Consider the following 20,953-nt stretch of genomic DNA (forward strand, 5'->3'; position numbering starts at 1 on the left):
GCTGATGCTATACCATCTAAAAAGGTACAGCGGTATGTATCTGTTATTGATCTAAGCACGGGGTATTTAACCACATAAATCAAGTGGTCGTGAGGATTCAGGAGGGCACGGACCAAATCTTGATTACCTGAAGCCGTGTGATCTTGGACACATTCGAATGAGAGAATCGGAGGCAACATGAAGCCAGGAGGGTGACACCACAATCCCCCAAGCATAAGAAAGGACTCAATGTCACTAGAATCTGTAAGAGAAATTAACCCATGTGTCTGAACAGCATTTACAATTTACGTTGCTGGACTTCAGCACCTGAAATCTGTTACTTAGAGGGTTTTCACTCTGAGCAGCCTGGCATTGATGATCAAAATCACCCACTCGTTAATCCCAAAATACTCAAAGGTACCAACTTGTAATAACAGTGAATTTACCGTTTTTTTAATCATTAGCACAGTGTATAGCTCATCAAGTTTACTGTGAGATTGACGTAAGATGCCTCTCATGGAATTTGCTGAGCAAAACAAAACGTGATGGGTGGAATCCTTGAATTAATGTCAGCCACTGGTAATTCCAATCCATCATTTGTTTACCCACTAACCCCCCTAAAACAGGAACTAGCCTCCTGCAAATCAGCTGTGGGCCTGCTCCAATGGGAAGACTCCAATTTCAAACTGGCAAGCCAGGTTCAGTCTGAAAGAGCACTAGCAACCCAAGACTGGGTTTTGGAAAATTTGAGCTTCATCAGTTGGGTGAGTCCTGCGCGAGAAAGGCATCATCCTAAAAGGGTAAACTGTGTATGTGTACAGGGTCATTTTTATGCATAGGACAATTATGGTTTCACCAATGATGCTTACTCCTGGTGAACATTTTTTTTTTGTGGGGGTGGTAAATTATAGTAGGGTGTTTTGAACATGCGGCTTTGTGTGCTCAGCCCTGGTGCCAGTTTGTGTAGTTGTGGAGAGCTACATAACTTTATAAATAGGAGTCTAGACTCTAGACCTTTGACCTACTTAGTTTCTAAGCGCTATGTGGAGGCTGGGCGCTACAATCCACCAGCACGTCTGTATTTATATGCTGATTTCTTTTTTTCGCTGATTGTCCCTCGTTACACATCACCCTGGGATGTACAAAGAGCAGATTCCAAAGCTGAGGCTATTGTGGCCCGGGTTAATCTCACTGTTTGTTACCTGTGAGTGGCGGACGTTCATAGCGCCTCGCGCTTTCACAATAACTCTCCACTACTCCTATCTAATTAAAGTACTATTTCACAACATCCACCCTCCCGTTGTTTATATCCCACACCTAACAATGAAAACTATAAAAACAAAAAATTAAAACAAGCAAGGAGAAATTGACAGCATTGCATAAACAGATAAACTACAACACAATTTTGGTGTTAATATTGGTTTTTAGTAGGATACTTCTGTTGTATATAATATTTTTTAGATTATTTATAAGGTGCCAGAAATGGTTATAACACTTTTTTTATTATAACTTATAAATTTTCAACATACTACACAACATTCACAATGCTCTACAACACATATTAAAAACGTTAACAAAGCCAATAGCTCTATCTATCAGCACTCTAAGCCTGAAAGATATATATATATGTGTATGTTCATGTATTGTGTATGTATGTGTATATATGTGTGTGTGTATATATATATATATCTATATATATATGTGTGTGTGTATATGTATATATGTGTCTTTCTCCCTCAAGGAGCACATTAGTACACCACGCAGCTTCCTTCAGTTCCAGGGACTACAATGGGAGTGTGTGCTTTTTGGTATAACATTTTTGCTTTTAGCCAATTTTATGTCACATCGGTGAGGGCCTGCAAGCTTCCACAACAATGTTTTACAAAAACAATGTCAAAACATAAAACCAAAAGTCTGGCAACCACCTCAAGACGGATTGTCTTTTCAATGCTTGTTTATTTTCATGTTTCCCATAATCTTGTAGAAAATGTTTTTATTCTAATAGCCCACTAATATTTCATTATTATTATTTGGTGAAATACAAGCATGTCCAGCACATTTTGCTAAAGGATGCCTCAAAGAAATGGTATCTAAAATTGCATAGTTTAGCAAAATGTTTTTATTCTAACTTCTATTTTTGTGTACATATTGTTTTGAAAGTAAATAATCTTCAATTTTGCTTTTAGGCTTCTGTGAGTATTTGCATTTACTCATCCTGGGAGCATTATGGGTAGCCTCAAATTGTTACATTTTTGAAAACGCGTACACATTTTTATACAGGAACCCCTCAGTAGTGCAAGCTGAGCTCACAGCATTTCCTTACAACACTCAGCCTGTTAATAAAGACTCATCATTATGAACCATAAATACAAGTTCTAACAGGATGAACATATGGATACAAATCATACCTCAACTGCAGACAATGCTTTTTCACAGATTACTTCCCTCCCCGGTGATTCTTTCCCTATGATGGTTCCCCAAGCTGCTAATACTTTTTTTATGCTTTCACATATTTTTTCATATTTAATTAAAAGATTTGAATATCCAAGTAGAATCTGTAACTAAAAAGAAAAAAAAGTAGCTGCGTAATTTTGTCATTGTTGGCTAAATCATTTGGCAAAGCCAATCAGTCCCAGAAGCAAGGCCTATTGACTTTAACAAAGCATGCCTGTTTTAGTCATTAGTTTTGCAGACATAGCATCCTCAGAGCCATCGATGTCCTACAAATGTGTTATCTAAGAATATGCGAACGCATTCAGTCCATAAAACGTTAACTTTTTTTAGTTTTTAAATTTAAGCAGAAGTTGACAGTATCGTGAGAAAATCCACTAATTCCCAATATTTTCCATTTATCAGGGACCGTATTATTCAGAGCCAGAAGCTAATCAACATTATAATAACTAAAGTCCTTAATAGGCTTAATACAGTTTACTGACCTGTGGCTAGCATGCAACGTACTCAAGGCTATTTTTTAGGGAGTCTTAAATAGTGTTACACGATCCTCAGTCTTTGAGTTTAACCTGTTATATTTCTCTCGTTGACTTTGGTTTAGGGCCTCTGGGAACCAGCAATGAACGTGTTCCTTTTCTCCAGGCAACATTAGAGCACCAAATAAGAGGCAAGACTAGAAGTTTGACAAAATAACAAAACCTCTTATTGCTGCAATTAATTCAGTGGCAGGTTTACTAATTGTCTTCGTTGTCCATAAGAAATGTCACCCCTCGTCAAGGACTATGCCTGCAAAAGAGAGCAAACGAAGGGGCACAGTGGAAAAGAGAATATTCCCTGCAGCATCCATATCCTTTCTCGCTGCCAATTCATTGGTTGTTCTCGTTAATTTACAGAGATGAATAAGGACAGCAAATAGGATTTCCATGAAAATAGAACCTGCCTTGGAGTGTTTTTTTAATTCTCTGCTGTATTTTATCTTTGTTAGTTTTAAATTGCCTTTGAATCTGTTGCTTTATTAGAGGCTTTGGGAAGTTGTGTTTAGTTTTGTTGTGACTGTCTTTGTGCAGAATTTTTCTCTGAGGAACACGCTTCCTGTTGTCCATTTTGGTTCGGCCATATTACTTGGGAATCACTGGTCTAGTGGGCCGCCATTTGTCTGTACCAAAGTACCCTACTAACTATAAAACAAGCATTAAAAATGCACTAGGTCTCGCATTTGTTTGATTTGAAGGTTTTGGTGTCGTAAATTGCAATGTTTTTACTCCTGTGTTATGGAGTTTATGTATGTGGTGTGTAGTGGAATTATGTGGGGTGGATTGGAATTGTTAGTTGTGGAGCACCATGAGGCACAAGGAAGGAGAGTGAGGAGGTGAATAGCAGCATGAGGCACAAGGATGGAGAGTGTGAAGAGCAGCGTGAGGCCAAAGGAAACAGTGAGGCACAAGGAAGGAGAGTGAGGAGGTGAAGAGCAGCACAAGGAAGGCGAGAGCGAAGAGCTGCATGAGGCAGAAGGAGGGAGAGTGAGAAGAGCAGCATGGGCACAAGGAAGGAGAGTAAGGCACAAGGAAGGAGAGTCAGTCTGAGAACATAAGCACAAGGAAAGAGTGAGAAGAGCAGCAGGAGGTACAAGGACGGAGAGTGGAGGAGGAAAAGAGCAGCATGAGGCACAAGGAAGGAGAGTGATGAGAAGAGCAGCGTGAGCATAAGGAAGAAAAGTGAAGAGAAGGGCAGCGTGAGGCACAAGGACAGAGTGAGTAGGAGAAGAGCAGAGGGAGGCAAAAGGAAGGAGAGCGAGGGAAAGCATAACTCCCAAGGATTCAGATTGCTTATTTGTGACATTTTCATATTATCAGTGTAATTATGAGTGACATTCAACGAATATGAGTGACACTTTCCTATGAGCAAATATCAAGCAATCAAGGTGAGGGAAATATATAAATATCAGAAATTGCACCCATTTGAGCACCAAGAAACTCTAAGATCTTAAAAATGCTGCAAACGCCAGAAATAGAGCCCTAACCAGATGTGTTTTTATTTGTACAGTTGCTCCAATTAACATGTTACTGAGAAACGAGTATTTTCATTGCCATGGCATAAATGTAGAGAATAAATATACAACTCCTAGATATCTGTAAAAGATCACAAACCAAGCTGAAGTAGACTTTTATACCATTAATACATTTAAATGTTGCTTTATTCAATTGGACTAATTTTATCCACAGCAGAAGAATTAAGGGCTGAACTGAACTGGCAGCTGCAGGATTTTCACCTGTCCCCTTAGATTAGCCTTAGAGCTGGAAAGACCAGGCAGCAAAGCAGATACAAAACCATATTTATTTTTATCGCTCACTAGTGCCAGTACCCTCCTCCCTATATTTCTCCTCCTCTCAGCTTTTCCCCATCTAATCTACCTCCATATAACAGATTATTTCCTTTCTGTCACGAGTTACAGAAGGCACAATAACTCTGGGCCACGGCAGAATGCAGCATTCTGAAGCTTCAGGCCAGTAATTATCGGTTCTCTGTGTACTCTTTTTAGGTAAACTGAAAGGTGCTCACTCCCCAAACACCATTTCAGTGTTACAGCGGCAAACAAACAGTGATGGGGGAAGCCGGTGTTAAGAGAAAGATGTGATCAGCTGGAAGCTGTGCGTCACCTACGACAAGTGGCAGGCTCTAGAGACTGACCCGGTATTTAAATAGCCCTAGCCCCGAGAAATTAACCCGGGTTGGAAGGCTCGAGACAAAGAAAATGGAAGTACAAATGCTCGGGAACAGAATACAAAAGTGAGATAGAAAGCAGTCATATTTCCAGTGCTTGGATCACTAAAAGTGCTGATGCCCGCAATGTTATGGAAAATGACTAATTGAAACACCAATGACACAATTCAATTCCGGTCATGAATCGTGGCTCGAGGCAGCCTTGGAGTTTACCCATTGCATGAGCTTGACATGAGCACATGGCCATGTGCCAAGAGGACTCTCTGTGCGGTGCTGTGCACGTCTTTCTGCACTCACTCTCCTGAAGAGCTGTCGCATGTGCAGTCTCAGGCATGCAGTGAGTACCCCTGCACACCCCACTTTTGAGTAAAATACCGACCTTCCGGAGTGTCGGTGAGGGATAAGCCGAGACAGAAGGAAAGCCGACTATTTTTATTTCAGTGCAAGATGGGAAGCTACACAGACGGCATGAGACCAGAGGCTCAAAGGACAGACATACGTGCTTCATTGGAGGAAGGCAGGCAGTCTCACTCCGTAGTATGAACACACTTGGGTGGATAGTGCACTGCACACTATAGTCTCAATAAACATACTCCAACTTTGCAGCGCCAGCCACCGGAGCGATTGAGAGTTTACCGTCTGCCTCCTGAGTCCTTCAGAGTCCTGGCCGCTGCAACAACTGCACACTCTGCCTCGGGGGCAATTGAATTCGTGTTGGGGGTGGGGGTCAGATTGATTTTAACATTGATTTACAGCAGCTGATCCCAACGCAGCTAGCAGCCGGTGCAAGCACTCAGGCAGCGCTGCGAGCACCTTACTGCCACATCACAAAAAACATAGTGCTTTACCGTAACGCTGCAAGATCCAATCCTGATGGGCCGTCCCAAAAGGAGACAGGGCGGTCACCAAAAAGCCTTACTTTGAATCGGAGGCCAACGTTTACCATAAAGTGCGACGCACGCCAATTAGAAGCATGGGCGGAGCTTCCACTCCACTTCCAAAATCGCCTCGATAACAATAGATCTCGCAGAGCAAGCAGCGCATGCGCTGCGACGCTAGGCGAGACCTAAAAACGGTCAGCTGCGTAGATGCTTGCAATGGGCACACTGTTGACAAGCCCATCCCTACCCGTCCACTCCTGTATGGCGCCAGGGATCATAGACCCTGGTCTTTTGAATAGGGCAGTGCGTCCACTACTCTGCCTCCCAGTTGATGTGCTACTGCCCTGAGCAGCTCAGTGAGTGCACTTACTCTTTGGATCTGGGTGAGGAGGGTTCTATTTGTAAGCATTGTTTTTTTATTATTATGCACGCTAGCCTTGTTTGCAGGCCTCTTGAGGGGAGACAGTGCCACAAGTTTCAAGATGGATAGCATTAATTGCTGCTTGCTAGTGCGCCACCATGCAGAATTTTTGGATTTTATATGGAATATTCAGCGGATGTCGTGTAACTTTTTTTTTTTCTTTTGCCAGCCAAGTACCATTTGTAATATTGAATTCCGGCCATTCGATGTCATTACTTTTTTTTTTTTTAGATTTAAACAAACTTTATTGGTTTCCTCAAGATTACAACTTCCGTCATCATCAGTACACTGCATAACATAGCAATATCGACAGGATGTCGTGTAACTTACGGAAACTTGGCTCAACCAATCAACACATGCTGAGACCGTATTAGATCTTCCTACTGGCTATTGCATCAAAAGGTGCGACAGAACTTGCAGTGGTGGTGGGGCAGGGGTAGTTTTGCAATTATTTACATAAATTCTCTTCTGTGCAATCTTGTCTCTCGTCCTATACAGGGGTTCGAAAGTGCACTGTTCCTGGTTCATTTGAATAAAAACTTTACTTTCTCGGGCCTCCTAATTTACAGATCCCGGGACCAGTGAAATGTTTTAAAGAGACCCCAGTAGACTATATATCCCCTCTTTTGTTGAAACTGGCACACTTTAACATTATAGGCGACCTTAACTCGCACTTAGAGCAGATTGATGGCAGCTTCGCACACAGTCTTACCAATGATTTGGAAGCCATTCAACTGATTCAATTAGTGACAGGTGTGGCATCTATTGGACCCCGTCTTTTCCAACTTACCCAACCTCCAAGTATCTACCCCTCTTCCGGTGGTGTTTTCAGGTCCCTTTATGGTCCCAAAGGTTTGAACATTCCAAGTGCCTTAGGTTTTGCTGTAGCCAAATCTGTTACCCGAAGGCAATGGCACAAACTCGACACTAAGTAATTTGGCGACCATATTGATACCAGCACGCCTCAATTTGACTCGAATATTGAGGCAGATGTGTTGATGATGAAGATTTTGTTAACCTCAGCTTTGGGTGCCTTTATACCTGTGCACTCTGTTAAACTGAAAAAGAGGCCTTCTACCTCTTGGTTCAATGAAAAACTGATTAGCGAAAAGAAGCGCTGTAAAGTGGATGAACGCACCTGGAGGAAAGCATATGATGCCCTAGCTATTTAAAAAAAACAAGCATTGGCATAGCTAATAGGTCTGGCCTTTGGGATCTTATATTTAGCCATTCGGCACATTATCCTGTTAATAATCCGGTCATTCCCATAATTTAAAGGAAGACATTTTAAACCCACTTAATTACTGGGAAAGTGGTGCATTATCTACGCATTAAAGTATTGCATTTCCTTACACTGAAGTCCTACATGTTCAAAACTAACAAAGGAAAAACATGGCTAATACAAAAAGTAGGAAAATAAGTTTTGACTAAAGTAAACAAGCAAAAAGACACATACTTTTATGCCCTGGTAGCTTTTAAGCTTGGAATGCTGCTCGCATTTTTTTTTAAATAGCAAATAATGTGTGTTGTAAACTATGTTGCTAGGTAAAAATAAAAACCCGAGCTGCTATGTAGCGAGTTGCTGTTTGGTCTGTAAAAGTAAACTGTGCAGAACTGAAGGTTTCATAATGTTTTTTTGGCGGAAAGGTAGAATAGCCTTTTCTAAGGACAATTCCGGTTTGCGTATTTAAGAGATATTTTAAAATTAAAATAAAAAGACGCCATCTATAACTCCCAAAAAGTTTGATACGGATTGTATTTTAAAGCCCAGTCTGTTCGAAGTGCAAAATGGTACATTTTTCACACGTTTAAGCACAGTAGTGTGCCTCTTCAGCCTAAGGGCAAAGCTAAGTAGAAGATCGTAGACGATTCACGCCTTTTGTCTTTGACAGGGTTCCAGGATAAAATCACACATAGTCTGGAAGGGTTAAATAATTGCAGGCTTTGTTTTAAAAGGAGGCTTATTTGGGAGGGAGCCTGTGCTGCCCTACTTGTAAACCAGGGTTTATGTTCCGTTAACGTATGGAATGTAAAGCAGTGGATGTTAGTGATTTTGTGTTGCATCTCTATTTACATCAGCATATCTGAAAGAAACACGTTAGTTAGATTCCTCACCTTAGAATATCCCCAGGCGTCAGACTGGATCCGGAAGATTTTTCGTCAGCAATATCCCTTGCGCGTCGCTAGGCGTCGTCTGCGGCTCCGCGTCCGTCGTCGGCGTCGTGCGCCGGAATGACGTCGTCGGAGTACTTAGACGCCGCCCTCGCGCGCTGACGTCAGTTCTTCTTTTTTCCGCGCCAGTAAGCGCAGATCCGGGAGAGCTACCCCTTTTAGTCTTTTTTGACTAAATCTTTTTTGATCACTTTTGATCCTTGTCTGTCGACATCTGGTGCCGGTAGGATGCCTGGGTTCAAGGCTTGCGAGGATTGCCATCGACTGATGTCGGTGACCGACCACCACCGCCGGTGCCTCTACTGTTTAGGCCCCGACCACGACGCGGAGTCGTGCTCCGATTGCCAGGCCCTGACTTCGAAGGCTCGGCGGGAGCGGTCCCGCAAGCTTCTCGAGCTTCGCCACTCGGCTCCGCGTCGTGCGCGATCCCGGTCCAGGAGGAGGTCCAAGGATCGCTCGCGGAGCCCTAGCCGACGCCACCATCGATCGTCGGCCTCCAAGTCGTCGGGTAAGTCCAAACGCTCTAAGAAGTCCAAGCGGCGACATCGCTCTTCGGACTCCCCTCGCCGGTCGCGCGACTCGGGCCGAGGGTCCAAGTGGTTCCACCCCCGCGGCTCCGGCGGAGCCGCAGGCGCCGCGCCCGTCCCCATACCCTCCAGTCCCTGGGACTAACGCGACGCCGGCGGAGGTCAGTGCCTTCCTCTCGGCCATGAGGAGCCTGGCCCCGCCGTCGACGCCCGCTGGCGCGCCTTCGGGCCCCGCGGACTCGACTGGGCGACCTTGCCTGCCGGCGGCTTCGGCCCCGGCGCCGTCGACGACTCGGGTCTCGACGCCGCAGGTCCCCGTGGGGCCCATGCCTGGGCCCCCGTCTACGCCGGTTGACCTAACCACTCCTGCGCCGGCGCATGAACCACCGACGCCGTCACCGGCGCCGCCGGCGCAGACGCCTACACCTCCGGTGCCGCCGACGCCGCCGCCTTTGGTGCCGACTCCGGACGGCGTCCAACCCCAGTTTAGCCCTATTCCGGACCCGGCGCCGCAACGGCGTCGACCGACGCCGCGTCCGGCGCCGCTTGAGACCTATCATCTCTACAGTCCGGCTCCGATCATTCCTCCTGTTTATCAGGAATCGGAAGATGGGGGCGACTGGGAGGGGTTCGAGGACCCTATGGCTGTTCAGTCGCAGCTTTCACAGGACTGGGCAGATGAACTGGGGGAGGCCAGTGGTCTAGATACCTCGCCAGACACTGGATTCACTTCTCCTCCGACTGTGGCTTCGGAGGAGGGTGCAGCATTTTCTGTGGTGCTGCGCAAGGCGGCCGCAGCCCTTGGGCTCGAGCTGCCTGCCGTGGCTGTGAGGACTAACATCCTCACTGAGGTGCTTCAAACCGCAGCAAGCTCCACTGAGCCTCTGCTGCCGTTCAATGAGGCCCTCACTGACGTTCTGCAGGGCACCTGGTCCAAGCCCTCTACAGTTCCTCCTGTGGATAGGAACGTTGCCAGGCGCCACCGCCCTGCTCCGGGCGACCCCAGTTTCCTGTCCCAACACCCCACCCCCGAGAGTCTGGTTATCCAGGCCTCTACCTCCCAATCCTCCTTCCCGACCGCTCCGCCGGACCGGGATTCCAAGAGACTCGAGCAGTTTGGCAAGAAACTGTTCTCGTCCCTTAGTTTGGGCCTGCGGTCTTTAAACACCGCCTGTCTCTTGGACCGTTATTCCCATTCTCTGTGGGATACGGTGGAGGACGTGCTGCCCCTGTGTCCGGAGGAGGTCCGGACACGTCTTACCCAGGCTTTGGCCGATGGGAGGGATGCAGCGCAGCACGCCATACGATGTGGGCTTGACACCACGGACTCGCTGGGTCGGGCGATTTCCACCACGGTGGCGCTCCGCCGCCACGCCTGGATGCGGTCCACGTCATTTTCCGGGGATGTCCAGAACACCCTCATGGACATGCCCTTTGATGGCACTCGCCTGTTTGGTGAGAAGGCGGACAGTGCGCTGAACCGCTTTAAGGACTCCCGGGCTACGGCCAAGTCCTTGGGCCTCTCGGCTCCGCGGGCGCACACCTCCGCTTTTCGCCCCTTTCGTGGCCAAGGAAGGGGCGCCTCCTCACGTCCGCCCAGCCACCAGCCGCAGAACCAACCTGCACGCGGTCGCGGACGTGGTTTCCGCCGTGGCGGATCTGGAGGACGACGTGGTCAGCCCACATCCACCCCGGCAGCATCCGCCTCAAAGCCTTCCTAGTCCGAGCTTTCAGGCCCATTCCACGCCAGTGGGCGGCAGAGTTCGCCATCACCTGCTCCACTGGCGGTCCATTACATCGGACAGGTGGGTGCTGCAAATCGTCCGAAGGGGCTACTCCCTCCCCTTCGAGACGACCCCTCCAGCCATGCCACCGCAGCACCACCGTATCTCGGGGGGTCATTTGAATCTTCTCCGCGAGGAAGTTTCGGCCCTCTTGGCCAAGGGGGCCGTCGAGCGCGTTCCGAGTCCAGAAGTAGGTCGTGGTTGTTATTCCCACTACTTTCTGGTTCCCAAGAAGGGCAAAGGGGGCCTACGCCCCATCTTGGACCTCCGGAACGTCAATGCCTTCCTCCGAAAGGAAAGGTTCAAGATGTTAACCCTGGCTCAGGTTCTAGCTGCCCTAGACCCCGGAGACTGGATGGTAGCGTTGGACTTGCAGGACGCATACTTCCATATCCCCGTCCTGCCGGCCCACCGGCGTTACCTGCGGTTCACGGTGGGCCAAGAGCATTTTCAGTTTACCGTGCTCCCCTTCGGCCTCACCAGTGCCCCTCGGGTGTTCACGAAAGTGATGGCGGTGGTCGCAGCTCATCTGCGCAGATCAGGGGTTCCAGTCTTCCCCTATCTCGACGACTGGTTGTTGAAGGCGGGCTCGCCCCAGGCAGTCGTCTCCCACCTCCAGACTACGGCGGATCTCCTGCATTTGCTGGGATTTTCCATCAACGTGCCGAAGTCACACCTGAGTCCCTCTCAGAAGCTCCTCTTCATCGGAGCAGTTCTCGATTCGGCGCAGTAACGGGTCTATCCACCGGAACAGCGGGTCCGGGATATACAGGCCCTGATTCCCATCTTTCGGCCTCTATCCTGGGTTTCGGTCAGGCTAGTGTTGCGGCTTCTGGGGCTGATGGCCTCCTGCATCCTACTAGTGCATCACGCCAGGCGGCGCATGCGGGCTCTGCAGTGGGACCTGAAGTTTCAGTGGGCCCAGCATCACGGCAACCTGTCCGACCATGTCTTGATCTCGGAGGGCACTGCACAACAGTTGCAGTGGTGGCTCACGGACCGCGATTGGGTCATGGGCAGGAGCCTCTCCCTTCCCCAACCGGAGCATGTCGTAGTAACGGATGCGTCCCTCCTGGGCTGGGGTGGCCATATGGGAGAGGCGGAGATCAGAGGCCTCTGGTCTCCGGCGGAGTCTCGTCTCCACATCAACCTGTTGGAGTTGAGAGCGATCCGACTTGCACTGAAAGCCTTCCTTCCCTCTGTCAGGGGCAGTGCCGTGCAGGTGTTCACGGACAACACCACCGCCATGTGGTATTGCAACAAACAGGGCGGGGTGGTGTCGTGGACCCTTTGTCAGGAGGCTCTGCGCCTCTGGACGTGGCTGGAACACCAGGGCGTCACCCTAGTGGTTCAACATCTGGCGGGCTCTCTGAACGCCAGAGCGGACGAACTCAGCCGCCGGTGCATGATGGATCACGAATGGCGTCTGAACTCCGAAGTGGCGCAAGGTCTCTTTCAGCAGTGGGGAGAGCCTTGGTTAGATCTATTCGCCACCGAAGAGAACACGCAATGTCAGCAGTTCTGCGCGCTGGAATTTCCAAGGCGGCACTCGCTCGGCGACGCTTTTCGGCACGAGTGGAGTTGCGGTCTGTTGTACGCCTTTCCGCCTATACCACTTCTGCCCAGAGTGCTGAAGAAGATCAGGCACGACCGGGCCCAAGTCATCTTGGTGGCTCCGGATTGGGCACGAAGATACTGGTATCCCGAGCTACTCAGTATGTTGACCGATCCCCCGATACGTCTGCCCCTTCGGGAGGATCTTCTGTCGCAGCAGCAGGGGACGGTCCTCCACCCGAACCTGTCCAGCCTCCACCTCCATGCGTGGAGATTGAGCGGCGGCAGTTGATGCCATTTGACTTGCCTCCTGAAGTCTGTGATATCATTCTGGCAGCCAGGCGTCCCTCCACAAAGACTGTATACGCCTGCCGGTGGAACAAATTTGTGGCATGGTGCACAGCAAAGGCTGTGGATCCCCTTTCCGCCCCTCTTTCTGAGGTTCTCCTCTTTCTTCTTTCTCTGGCCCGGCAGGGCTCTGCCCTGGGCACCCTGAAAGGTTATCTTGCTGCCATCTCCGCCTTCTTGAGGCTTCCTGATCAGCCTTCTCTTTTCAAGTCCCCTGTGGTTACACGCTTTCTAAAAGGCATTACTCACACGTTCCCTCCTGTCCCTTTTGTAATACCTCAGTGGGACTTGAATCTGGTCTTGACATTCCTGATGTGCGCTCCCTTCGAGCCTCTTCACAATTGTCCTCTTCGTCTTCTGACTCTTAAGACTGCTTTTCTGGTAGCCATCACCTCGGCTAGACGGGTGAGTGAGCTCCAGGCTTTATCTTCAAAGCCTCCTTTTCGCTCTGTTCATCCGGACAAGGTTGTCCTTCGGCCTCGTCCTTCCTTTCTTCCGAAAGTGGTGACTCCATTTCATCTTGGGCAGTCTGTCACCTTGCCCACCTTCTTTCCGCCTCCGCATCCTTCCAAAGAGGAAGAGAGGCTCCACCGTCTTGACCCAAAACGTGCGCTCTCCTTTTATCTGGACCGCACGAAACAGTTCCGGGTGGACGACCAGCTTTTTGTTGGGTACGTGGGCGCTAAGAAGGGGAAAGCTGTGCACAAACGGACCATCTCTCGGTGGGTCGTTTTGTGTATCAAAATTTGCTATTCTTTGGCGAAAAAGGACCCTCCTGTTGGGCTGCGTGCCCATTCTACTCGGGCCACAGCGGCTACTACTGCTTTGGGACGGGGAGTCCCTTTGCAGGACATCTGTCAGGCGGCGACGTGGGCTTCGTTACACACGTTTGCCAGGCATTATTGCCTTGACAGCCAAGTCCGGAGGGATGGCTTCTTTGGCCGTTCTGTCCTCCAGGACTTTCTGGTGTGATCTTGGTTCGCAGACCCACCACCGGGGATGGTATTGCTTGGGTATCTATTCTAAGGTGAGGAATCTAACTAACGTGTTTCTTTCAGATGAACAAGTTACTTACCTTCGGTAACGATGTATCTGTAAGAAACATTAGTTAGTTAGATTCCTCACCGACCCACCCATCCTCCCCGTTCTGCGAACTGACATCTAGGGTTAAGGTTGTCCTTTTCAGGCCCCTAGATTTTATTTTTGGCACCAGTGTCGGTCTTTGCATGGCTCTGCGTTCCTGGCGCGGAAAGCTATGTACAAGAACTGACGTCAGCGCGCGAGGGCGGCGTCTAAGTACTCCGACGACGTCATTCCGGTGCACGACGCCGACGACGGACGCGGAGCCGCAGACGACGCCTAGCGACGCGCAAGGGGTATTGCTGACGAAAAATCTTCCGGATCCAGTCTGACGCCTGGGGATATTCTAAGGTGAGGAATCTAACTAACTAATGTTTCTTACAGATACATCGTTACCGAAGGTAAGTAACTTGTTCTTTAACGATAGTTTGGAAAATGGCATTTGTCATTTTTGAAGAGCCTGGGACTTATTTGCAAGCCCATTGCGCAGCCGGTGCGTCACTGTTAATATGGAAAAAAAGGTGACGTACCGGCTGCGCAAGGGACTTGTAAATGAGCCCCTAGTGTTTTGGTGTTCATGAACCGGCGTAGTTACTCCAGTAAGAAGCTCAGTGTGCTGAGCTCCCACTAAAGAGAGCTACGGATTACCCGGATGTTGCAGGATAACCTCCCTGCACCTCATAACACAGAGCTGGGTAGTAATGTCCACCAGCAGTGTGAACTGAACTCAGCCTTTTTTTATTTACGGTTGAAGAAATGAGTACCACTGAGGAGGGCAGTATTTCCCATTAGCACCCTAAATTGGCACAGTCTTTCCTTATTTGCTTTTTATTATGGTTTTTTTTTGCAGTTTTATATAGCTCAAACTTTTCTCAATGGCTTTAGTGCGCTCTACATGAGAACCATATTCCGTACACGTTTTTGGGCACGATGAGATTAAATAATTTGCCCAGAATCACGGGATCTTGAGCCGAAGCCGGGACTCCAGTCTGGTTCCCCAGTTTCAATGCTGACAACTCTGGAAATGAAAGCCGTTCATTTGGCTAGTAACGCCCGTCAGCACGCTGAACCGACTCAATCTTCATTTACAAGTTGATGATATGAGAACCATTGAGCTGGGTTTGAAAGCTCATCGGCACGCTGAACCGGCTCAATCTTAATTTACGGGTTGATGAAATGAGGACCATTGAGCTGGCTAATAACTATCATCAGCATGCTGAATCGGCTCAATCTTTATTTACAGGTTGATAAAATGAGGACCATTCGGCTGGGTTTTAAAACTCATTGACAAGCTGAACCGGCTCAATCTTTATTTTCAGGCTGATGAAATGAGGACCATTGAGCTGGCTAATAACGGTCATCAGCATGCTGAATCGACTCGGCATTTCTAATTTACCTGTTGCTAAAACGAGTACCAGTGAGTTGAGTAGCAGTGCTCCTTAGCACTCTGAGTAGATTCCGAATGTCTATAGTTACCGGATGATTAAATGAATACCACTGAGCTGGTTAGTAATGATAATCAGCACGCTCAGATAACTTAGTATTTCTTCATTTAGAGGTTGATGAAACGAGAAGCATTGATGTAGGTAGCAACACCCTCGGCACTGCCTTCTGATTCTTCGGGGGGCATGCAGATGAAAACTTGAAATAAATACGGCCATTTGTAACAGCCGTGCGGTAGTGGGTGAAAAAAATGTTTATCTTACCGGCACAGTATGTTCCCTCAACGTGTTGGTTGCAGTCTGCTCTGGATGGCTTTGTGCTGGGGTGTTGCGCGTTAAAGCATGCTTTGGCACCAAAGTCTACCCGAAGCACGCCATGAAAGAAAATAACAAGTAAAAGCACGGCGCGTTGTGCGGAAATGGTAACCTGACCCACGAGGAATGCAGCTGCCACCCTGCGCGCCGCTGCTTGCTCCCGAGAGCAAAACGCCATGGGAGTGAACATTGGAAAAGAGGTGGGACATACACCGGCCTTTGGCCATTTGCGTGCTTTCATTATTGAAAGTCAAATGCAAAGGCCAATCCAATGTGTGGGAGGAGTCAGACCCACAAGGAGAAGCCACAAGAAGCAGCGCAGCGCATGTGCGCTGGCTCAGGCTCGACCTAAAAAGTATATGAAAGCCATCAGTCTATCATAAAATGATTAAAAAGGCCTGCACCGATTTCCTTACTAATAAAATCATAGAAAGTAGCAACCCCTCAAAAGAAATTGATACCATAGTCTACAGCTTGATTAAACCTGCAGATAGCCCACGTTTGGCTGAGGCATCCAACGACAATTGCGACAAGCTTGCGGACTACAGATCAACAATATTTTTATCCATTTTTGCTGACACTCGTAGTATTGAGGCTGACTGTCCTGTATTATGGATGAGCAGCATGCTGCAGGAAGCTGATTTGATGGAGTTGGACCTGCTGGACAATATCTCCCTTATCTTGATAAAGATAGCTCGGGTTCTTTATTAAATTTGAACCTATACTGAGCATGCAGATGTTCATTATACCTTCCTTCTTAAGTCTAGCTACTCTTTGTCCACTGCAGTCGTGCCCACTGCGTGGTAAAACGGCAAGGTTATTCCCCTTTTGAAAAAACCCTTGCTTGATCCAGGTCAGCCGGAAAGCTATTGACCGATTTCTCTTCTCCTGTTCTTGGCAAAGGTAGTGGAGAAGCATGTGAATAATCTTCTGCTGACATTTTTAGAGGCGAACCAAGCGCTAGACTCCTCGCAGAATGGGTATAGACCCTCCCACAATACGGAATCTGCTCTCCTTACTGTGACTGATGAACTGCGTCTAGCCACGGACAAAGGTGGCTCGACTGCACTTATTCTTTTAAATTTAAGCACCGCTTTTGCTACTGTCCCATGAGCGGCTGTTATGGTGACTTCATGAGATTTGGGTTTGGGGAAAGACTTGGGCTTGGTTCACCTCATTTTTAGGAGATCAATCCTTTCAAGTGATATCCCCCTTTTTCATCTTCTGAGAAGACTCTAAAACACGGCATCACTCCAGGCTCGGCCCTCAGTCCTATCTTTAATATCTGCATTAGGCTGCTGGTGGATGTGATGAAATTTTTTGGGATGTCTTTGGTACCCTACACAGGTGATACTCAGCTTTTAGTCTTTCTTGGTGGGATCGATGGAGGGCGCTACCAAATTTCAGAATTGTATGACTGCCATTGCTGATGGGATGCATTCTAATTGCCTGAAGTTAAAGGCCAACAAAACGGAAATTTTCTTGTTAGGGAAGCATTCTCAAGGTTGGTGTGATCACTGGTGGCTGATGGTTTTAGGGTCACTCCCAACCCCAAATTTTTGTAAAAAAAAAAAAAGTGGGTGTCTAGCTCGATGATGCTTTATCGTTTGAGCCATAAGTCAAGGCACTGTTTTGGTACTCTTAGAAACCTTACATTTATTATTGCCTATTTCAACCCTCAGATTCGTGAAATGATTATACAGTCTTCATCATCAAGCGCCTTCACTATTGCAATATGCTGTACTTGGGCACAACCAAGCATGTAAAAAATAGAATGCATATTGTTTAGAACGCAGCAGCAAGATTTCTTATTCATCTGCCTCAATTCAGCGCTGTTTCTAAGCTGCTTTGGAAACTTCATTGGCTCCAGATTGAAACCTATTCAGTTTAAGACTTTGTACGTCCTAAATTGAAGGAACTCTTGTTCAATTCCTGACCCACTGTTTCGCATGAATCCTGGGAAAGGAGGGGAGCAATTTTGTAGACCATGTGGAGGATGATAAAGCAAGTGGGCGTGGCTTTGCTGACTCAGCATAGGTTTAAGCTCAGTTTTTACCATGGTGGCATTTAAATGTATTTGTCTGGATGTCCTCTTACAAATACCCATCCGAATATTATAGAACATCCTTTCTGTGAGACCAAACTCCTTTAAGGACATTCAGAGGATGAAGAACAAGAGTAGAAAAATAGGAAATTCCCTATGTGCAACATAGAATATATGGAGTAGGTTGATCTCACAATGAATTTATACATCCTGCTGGCTATGACATCAGCACCAATAGAAATACTGCGCCTACTACCAATGGAGGCAGAAGCCTACCAAGAGTAAATAAACCAGCAACCAGTGCTGGTAAAGGCCTTGGAGATTGTAAAATAATCTCTGTGCCTCCACAGACCTGCACCTCATTGTATTGTGAAAAACACTGAAACATTTTCTAACATGCCAGAATATAACAACCAACAAATGGGTTCTAATTGCTGCACAGAATGTTTCAAACCTTGAGTTTCCAAGTTATCCACTGAGCATTCTACCCAGGACACCAGCTGGCTGAGGAGGTCCGGCTGTTAATGAAGAAAAAGACATGAGAAAATACCTGAGAAACAATGGGATTTACTCTGGTTACCTTGTGGTAAAAAAAAATAAGGTCCACCAATAGAGGAATGTCAACACATGTTGGATCTCACCAGCAAGTGATTAGAAATCAAAAGGTCAGCATGGTGGAATTTCATCAGATTTACCTCTGTGTGCAGCAGGCTGATTGGTTGTTCACCATACACTTTAAAGATGCATACTTTTTATACCAGTTATGGAAACTGGATACTTTAGAGTATGCTGTCATACGCTGATGTATTTATTGGTGAGTAATCATAGCGAGCCATTCATGCATTTTCAAAGTGTACGATTGCTTTTGTCCGAAGATCTTTGATTACCCATACTAAGACATGCTGATCAGGGCACATGCTTCTCATAAGTTATCGATGCAAGTTAAGATGACCTCTGACTTTTTAGAGATAATTTATGGCAAATCGTTGACCAATCCACTCAGTTATCAAATTCTTGAGAGACGTTATTGTCACAAGGTCCCACTAAGGTATCCTTTGGAACACATTCCATTTTTTGCAGTACTGAAATCTCTTTGCCTTCTGAATGTAGTACCTCGTTCTGCAAACAGTTTCCTCACTTCTAGAGTCCATGGTGCTTTACATTTCCATGGTGTAGAACACCAGACTTCATATGAGGCCCTTGCAGCAGTGCCGGAGAGTCATTGTCGCCAAAGGGTATGGACCTGTGAGAGCAGAAGATGCCTGTCTCATACCTCAGCAGTTGTTACCCTTGTGATCTCCAGGATGAACAAGTTAAGGAGCATACATTCCAGACATCTCTACAGCCACAGTTGAGTGTGACAGACTGATTGTTGTAGGGGTAAGGTGCTGTTTTACATCAGCTGCCAATAAAAGAAAATGACCTCCAGGCACGACCCTATAAGTTAGCATCCTAAAACCAAGTGAGTTTTAAGGAGTGTTCTCTTTTTATTTCACCAAGTTGCTTTAATTGCAAATACGAACTGGTGAGCCGAACATAGTTTTTTTTTTCGGCTCTACTAACTTTTGTTTGGCATTTTTATTGTGAGTAAACCCAAAAATGTCCCTCTCTGCCAGGCAGTATCCCTCTTTTTCCAGCAGGTTGGGATCTTGCTCACTTTTGAGTGTTGGATTTTACGCCTTATTTCAGCAGCTCTGACTCAGGCCCACTGAACTTATCCCCCTTAAGCTCCGAGCTACAGAACAAGTGAGCTAAAAGGAAAGTACATCAAAGCAGTTAGTTACTCCTTCAATCAATTAACTGCTGTGACTGATGGGTTCGGAGTAGACCATGTGGTTATCCAAGGACACCATTTCTCAGTACTAAAATCGTTCACTGATCACAAGTATGTAACTTTGTCAGACATTTCTATGTAACTTTGCATTTTTCTAGTCCTTGCATTTAGGGCTTTTAAACGCTAGAATACAATTTGGGGTGATATCTTACTCAGAATGAACTATGCCCTTCTGGTTATATGTGTAACTGTTGTACCCTTTGCTATAATTCATAAAGATACGTATTTTTTATAGATATTGTTTTGAGTGGAAAGTTATCTTTGAGTGCTAATACTTTGTTCCATACTTTCTCTGAGTTCCAAATCATACACCTATATGAATACATGGCATCCAAAGGGCAGCATTGTAGTACACAAGACCCGGCTTCAGCAGTGATAAGCAAGTTATTCACCGGAGAACTGTCCAGTAACCACAGGCTGTCTGGACAAAAGACTTCATGCCAGAGGAGGGGGAAATAGGAGCGTAATCCGATCAACGTGCTTTTTGTGTGCGTCAGTAGAATTAATATTTGTATAAGAAGTAATTAAGTCAAGGCTAAGGATACACGATAAAGCAGAGTAAAAGCATAGCAACATCAAGCACAGTGTCCATAAATGTTCTAGCACCTATAATTATTCTGTTTGGCCAGGTTTCTAGAGAGACTCCACACCAAGAATAACTATAATTTTCTCATAGTAGTGGAACCCATTAACAAGAACTTGGCTGTCCTTCAAATGTGCTAAAGCAACCTACTCTGTAGATTTCAGAAGAAGCCTTGTTTGATTTACAAAGGTTAATATATAGACCTGATACCTGGAGGGCGATCGGTAGTCTTGCTGGGTCCTATTGCTCCTAGTCAAAATGTATATGGGGTTAGTGGATACTCTTGTGAAGCGGAGTGTCTTTGGAGCTCATCCTATACTTGCTTTGGGCATCTTCCAACCGTGAATTGATGCATTCTTCAATCTTGTTGATAGGATTGTGGTCGTTATTTTTGTAGCTTTATTAGTGAGCTAGATGGTGGTCTTGTTCTTCTGGCTAATTACATAACCTTGTACACCTAGGCTGTGTGCTTTTTACATTTCATCTAGTGGAGTTTTCATAGCCATATATCTGTCTAAATACGAGACTCCCATCTCTCAAGAACTAGTAAAAGCGTGTATTAAAACTAGTGACCACAGAGTTCTACTGGCAACATTACATGGTGGGTCCTGAGCCATTATTGTAGTTTTCTGTAATATCCTCAGTGCATGTGTCTGATTTCTCTTTTTTCACTTCCTTTACAGCTCTGATCGCCTAATAGAAGAGACGATAAGGTAAGAATGTGCTTACATAATTGTTACCCTTCAGAACAATCAATAGTAAATTGGTTTTGATGTGCTTTGGATAATGAGTTGTATTTACTCTGAGTGCTGTATGT

At 46.6% G+C, this 20,953-nt stretch overlaps 1 protein-coding gene across 1 annotated transcript in view; it reads left to right on the forward strand.

Moving 5' to 3' along the window:
* GOSR1 (golgi SNAP receptor complex member 1) overlaps nucleotides 1-20,953 on the forward strand; it is a 396,735-nt gene that overhangs the window by 317,621 nt on the left and 58,161 nt on the right. Inside the window, exon 7 of the mRNA XM_085649246.1 lies at nucleotides 20,820-20,849. Within this exon, the coding sequence (XP_085505372.1) occupies nucleotides 20,820-20,849 (30 nt within the window). The remainder of the gene's footprint in view (nucleotides 1-20,819; nucleotides 20,850-20,953) is intronic.

The sequence above is a fragment of the Triturus cristatus genome, chromosome 3_2 (genome assembly GCF_964204655.1).
Source record: "Triturus cristatus chromosome 3_2, aTriCri1.1, whole genome shotgun sequence".
In the NCBI taxonomy this organism is placed as follows: Eukaryota; Metazoa; Chordata; class Amphibia; order Caudata; family Salamandridae; genus Triturus; species Triturus cristatus.